The sequence below is a fragment of the Glandiceps talaboti genome, chromosome 1 (genome assembly GCF_964340395.1).
Source record: "Glandiceps talaboti chromosome 1, keGlaTala1.1, whole genome shotgun sequence".
Lineage (NCBI taxonomy): Eukaryota > Metazoa > Hemichordata > Enteropneusta > Spengelidae > Glandiceps > Glandiceps talaboti.
This window is the reverse complement of record NC_135549.1, coordinates 32525521-32532331: the sequence shown is the minus strand read 5'-3', so window position 1 is coordinate 32532331 and position 6811 is coordinate 32525521. Positions and strand designations below refer to the sequence as shown.

The 6811-nt window shown below is 34.5% G+C and overlaps 1 protein-coding gene across 3 annotated transcripts in view; it reads left to right on the top strand.

The window, feature by feature from the left end:
* The window catches only part of LOC144432689 (N-acetylglucosamine-6-sulfatase-like), a 48277-nt gene that overhangs the window by 15985 nt on the left and 25481 nt on the right, over positions 1-6811 (top strand). For all 3 annotated transcript variants that reach the window (XM_078120971.1, XM_078120963.1, XM_078120956.1), the window contains exons 6-7: positions 2390-2557; positions 5115-5197. In XM_078120971.1, coding sequence (XP_077977097.1) covers positions 2390-2557; positions 5115-5197 — 251 coding nt within the window. The remainder of the gene's footprint in view (positions 1-2389; positions 2558-5114; positions 5198-6811) is intronic.

The window sequence follows — 6811 nt, the reverse complement described above, 5'->3', positions numbered from 1 at the left end:
AAGGCAATTATTAGTGCGTTGCTCATTGAGTTGCCTCATGTATTTGGGCCTTCAGAACTTTTAGATTGCAGGACAGTAAGAACACAACATCCAGGTAGCTATACAGACAATATAACGTACATGTAGATATAATGTACATGTAGATATAATGTACATGTAGATATAACGTACATGTAGATATAATGTACATGTAGATATAACGTACATGTAGATATAATGTACATGTAGATATAATGTACATGTAGATATAATGTACATGTAGATATAATGTACATGTAGATATAACGTACATGTAGATATAATGTACATGTAGATATAATGTACATGTAGATATAACGTACACATAGATATAATGTACATGTAGATATAATGTACATGTAGATATAATGTACATGTAGATATAACGTACATGTAGATATAATGTACATGTAGATATAACGTACATGTAGATATAACATACATGTAGATATAACGTACATGTAGATATAACGTACATGTAGATATAATGTACATGTAGATATAATGTACATGTAGATATAACGTACATGTAGATATAACGTACATGTAGATATAACGTACATGTAGATATAACGTACATGTAGATATAATGTACATGTAGATATAACGTACATGTAGATATAACGTACATGTAGATATAATGTACATGTAGATATAATGTACACATAGATATAACGTACATGTAGATATAACGTACGTGTAGATATAACGTACATGTAGATATAACGTACATGTAGATATAATGTACATGTAGATATAACGTACATGTAGATATAATGTACATGTAGATATAACATACATGTAGATATAACGTACATGTAGATATAACGTACATGTAGATATAATGTACATGTAGATATAATGTACATGTAGATATAACGTACATGTAGGTATAATGTACATGTAGATATAATGTACATGTAGATATAATGTACACATAGATATAACGTACATGTAGATATAATGTACATGTAGATATAACGTACATGTAGATATAATGTACATGTAGATATTATGTACATGTAGATATTATGTACATGTAGATATAACGTACATGTAGATATAACGTACATGTAGGTATAACGTACATGTAGATATAATGTACATGTAGATATAATGTACATGTAGATATAATGTACATGTAGTTATAACGTACATGTAGATATAACGTACATGTAGATATAACGTACATGTAGATATAACATACATGTAGATATAACGTACATGTAGATATAACGTGCATGTAGATATAATGTACATGTAGATATAATGTACATGTAGATATAATGTACATGTAGATATAATGTACATGTAGATATAACGTACATGTAGATATAACGTACATGTAGATATAACGTACATGTAGATATAACGTACATGTAGATATAATGTACATGTAGATATAACGTACATGTAGATATAACGTACATGTAGATATAACGTACATGTAGATATAATGTACATGTAGATATAATGTACACGTAGATATAACGTACATGTAGATATAACGTACATGTAGATATAACGTACATGTAGATATAACGTACATGTAGATATAACGTACATGTAGATATAACGTACATGTAGATATAATGTACATGTAGATATAACGTACATGTAGATATAACGTACATGTAGATATAACGTACATGTAGATATAACGTACATGTAGATATAACGTACATGTAGATATAATGTACATGTAGATATAACGTACATGTAGATATAACGTACATGTAGATATAACGTACACGTAGATATAACGTACACGTAGATATAACGTACACGTAGATATAACGTACATGTAGATATAACGTACATGTAGATATAATGTACATGTAGATATAACGTACATGTAGATATAACGTACATGTAGATATAACGTACATGTAGATATAACGTACACTTGGATATAACGTACATGTAGATATAATGTACATGTAGATATAACGTACACATAGATATAACGTACATGTAGATATAACGTACATGTAGGTATAACGTACATGTAGATATAACGTACATGTAGATATAACGTACATGTAGATATAATGTACATGTAGATATAATGTACATGTAGATATAACGTACATGTAGATATAACGTACATGTAGATATAACGTACATGTAGATATAACGTACATGTAGATATAACGTACACGTAGATATAACGTACACGTAGATATAACGTACACGTAGATATAACATACACGTAGATATAACATACATGTAGATATAACATACATGTAGATATAATGTACGTACATGTAGATATAATGTATGCAAACATAGATTCCAGTTAAGGTACTCAAACAGTTTTAAAGCCTTTTTCATCAGTATCAATATATATATTGTTTGTGTTATATTTTAGGCAAGACATGCACAAGATTTTCTTAGTTATCAGAATGAGAAAAATCCATTTTTTATGATGATATCAACCCCAGCGTGTCATTCACCGTTTGACTCTGCACCACAGTATGTCAAGGACTTTACCAACAAGAAAGCTCCAAGAACTCCAAGCTTCAACACACATGGCAGTGTAAGTAGAAACCTTTGATGTACATGCACATAGTATATCTACCTGCTGGAAACTGTTGTATAGCCTGTCTATTCACTAGAAAATATGTGATATATGATGTCTATTGACTAGAAAATGTGTTATATAGGAAAATGGCTGGTTTCGTTTCAATCAACTATTTTGTCGTTCTGAGCATGTGAACATCGTAGTGTCACAGTGACTGTGGTCTCTCTTACAGTACTATAGTAGACTTGTCCTTTGTACACAATCAATTCAACCACAGTACTCCTGTACTCAATAACTTGTAGTAGACTTGTCCTTTGTACACATCAATTCAACCACAGTACTCCTGTACTCAATGACTTGTAGTAGACTTGTCCTTTGTACATGTCAATTCAACCCCATTACTCCTGTACTCAATGACTTGTCGTAGACTTGTCCTTTGTACACATCAATTCAACCACAGTACTCCTGTACTCAATGACTTGTAGTAGACTTGTCCTTTGTACACATCAATTCAACCACAGTACTCCTGTACTCAATGACTTGTAGTAGACTTGTCCTTTGTACACATCAATTCAACCACAGTACTCCTGTACTCAATGACTTGTAGTAGACTTGCCCTTTGTACACATCAATTCAACCACATTACTCCTGTACTCAATGACTTGTAGTAGAATTGTCCTTTGTACACATCAATTCAACCACAGTACTCCTGTACTCAATGACTTGTAGTAGACTTGTCCTTTGTACACATCAATTCAACCACAGTACTCCTGTACTCAATGACTTGTAGTAGACTTGCCCTTTGTACACATCAATTCAACCACATTACTCCTGTACTCAATGACTTGTAGTAGAATTGTCCTTTGTACACATCAATTCAACCACAGTACTCCTGTACTCAATGACTTGTAGTAGAATTGTCCTTTGTACACATCAATTCAACCACAGTACTCCTGTACTCAATGACTTGTAGTAGACTTGTCCTTTGTACACGTCAATTCAACCCCATTACTCCTGTACTCAATGACTTGTAGTAGACTTGTCCTTTGTACACGTCAATTCAACCACAGTACTCCAGTACTCAATGACTTGTAGTAGACTTGTCCTTTGTACACATCAATTCAACCACAGTACTCCTGTACTCAATGACTTGTAGTAGACTTGTCCTTTGTACATGTCAATTCAACCCCATTACTCCTGTACTCAATGACTTGTCGTAGACTTGTCCTTTGTACACATCAATTCAACCACAGTACTCCTGTACTCAATGACTTGTAGTAGACTTGTCCTTTGTACACATCAATTCAACCACAGTACTCCTGTACTCAATGACTTGTAGTAGACTTGCCCTTTGTACACATCAATTCAACCACATTACTCCTGTACTCAATGACTTGTAGTAGAATTGTCCTTTGTACACATCAATTCAACCACAGTACTCCTGTACTCAATGACTTGTAGTAGAATTGTCCTTTGTACACATCAATTCAACCACAGTACTCCTGTACTCAATGACTTGTAGTAGACTTGTCCTTTGTACACGTCAATTCAACCCCATTACTCCTGTACTCAATGACTTGTAGTAGACTTGTCCTTTGTACACGTCAATTCAACCACAGTACTCCAGTACTCAATGACTTGTAGTAGACTTGTCCTTTGTACACATCAATTCAACCACAGTACTCCTGTACTCAATGACTTGTAGTAGAATTGTCCTTTGTACACATCAATTCAACCACAGTACTCCTGTACTCAATAACTTGTAGTAGACTTGTCCTTTGTACACATCAATTCAACCACATTACTCCTGTACTCAATGACTTGTAGTAGACTTGTCCTTTGTACACGTCAATTCAACCACAGTACTCCTGTACTCAATAACTTGTAGTAGACTTGTCCTTTGTACATGTCAATTCAACCCCATTACTCCTGTACTCAATGACTTGTAGTAGACTTGTCCTTTGTACACATCAATTCAACCACAGTACTCCTGTACTCAATGACTTGTAGTAGACTTGTCCTTTGTACACATCAATTCAACCACAGTACTCCTGTACTCAATGACTTGTAGTAGAATTGTCCTTTGTACACATCAATTCAACCACAGTACTCCTGTACTCAATGACTTGTAGTAGACTTGTCCTTTGTACATGTCAATTCAACCCCATTACTCCTGTACTCAATCCATCTGAAATAAGAAATGTAAAGACTGTTGACACTTTTAAACGTAGTTTAAAGATGCATCTTTTTAGACAACATTTTACATAATTTAAATTGACTGGCTGGTTGGAAGTGATGGATTTTAACTTGTTGGTTTTTATACAATGTGAATTATTTTAGTTTGACAGTTTTATACTTAATCCTTAGTCCCTCTATGGGTGCTGGTATTTTCTTTACTTTTTTGCAATTTTATACTTTTGTCTGTACAACACGCTGAGACGCACGTCTAGCGTGTTTTCGTCCAAGAAATAAAATAATAATAATAGTAATAGTAATAGTAATAGACTGTATATAGAGGTAACTAAAAATATTAATACATACAATTTAATGACATAATATTCTCACTTTTCAGGATAAACACTGGTTAGTTCGAAGTATGAAAACTCCAATGTTGAATATATCTATTCAGAACACTGATGACATTTTCAGGAAAAGGTATCGATGTCTTTTTTTGTATTTGTTGACAGTAGTATTGTTTCACCATAGTTAATTTTTTCAATAGTGTTCATTCTGCAAATTCATGATGTCATACCCTCCTGACCTTAAACTTGACCTTGTCAAGCAATGGCATGCAGTAGTGACCTTGGTTTGGAATCCAACATGTCTGAACTTGAATATACAGAAACTGAACTTAACAAAATGAGTAACTGTACAGTCATGCAGATTTAGAGTTTGATATCCAAATTTTTGTAGTCTTTCCTTCTCTCTTATTTTGGATTGCTACTACTGGCTAATAATATGTGAATCATGAGAATAGACAATCCTCTATTATCATTTTCCATGTATCTTATTGTGCGACTGTCAAGTCAAATGCAGTTCACAAAGTTGCAGCTACAAAACAGATATGACAAATGATGACCCAGGTAGGCCTGATATACAACACTGTCTATAACAGACTACAACAATCTACTCTAGGCCTGATATACAACACTGTCTATAACAGACTACAACAATCTACTCTAGGCCTGGTATACAACACTGTCTATAACAGACTACAACAATCTACTCTAGGCCTGGTATACAACACTGTCTATAACAGACTACAACAATCTACTCTAGGCCTGATATACAACACTGTCTATAACAGACTACAACAATCTACTCTAGGCCTGGTATACAACACTGTCTATAACAGAGTACAACAATCTACTCTAGGCCTGATATACAACACTGTCTATAACAGACTACAACAGTCTACTCTAGGCCTGGTATACAACACTGTCTATAACAGACTGCAGCAATCTACTCTAGGCCTGATATACAACACTGTCTATAACAGAGTACAACAATCTACTCTAGGCCTGGTATCCAACACTGTCTATAACAGACTACAACAATCTACTCTAGGCCTGATATACAACACTGTCTATAACAGAGTACAACAATCTACTCTAGGCCTGGTATACAACACTGTCTATAACAGACTACAACAATCTACTCTAGGCCTGGTATCCAACACTGTCTATAACAGACTACAACAGTCTACTCTAGGCCTGGTATCCGACACTGTCTATAACAGACTACAACAATCTACTCTAGGCCTGATATACAACACTGTCTATAACAGACTACAACAATCTACTCTAGGCCTGGTATACAACACTGTCTATAACAGACTGCAGCAATCTACTCTAGGCCTGATATACAACACTGTCTATAACAGACTACAACAATCTACTCTAGGCCTGGTATACAACACTGTCTATAACAGAGTACAACAATATACTCTAGGCCTGGTATCCAACACTGTCTGTGACAGACTACAACAGTCTACTCTAGGCCTGGTATACAACACTGTCTATAACAGACTACAACAATCTACTCTAGGCCTGGTATCCAACACTGTCTATAACAGACTACAACAATCTACTCTAGGCCTGGTATACGACACTGTCTGTGACAGACTGCAACAATATACTCTAGGCCTGGTATACAACACTGTCTATAACAGACTGCAACAATCTACTCTAGGCCTGGTATACGACACTGTCTGTGACAGACTGCAACAATATACTCTAGGCCTGGTATACAACACTGTCTATAACAGAC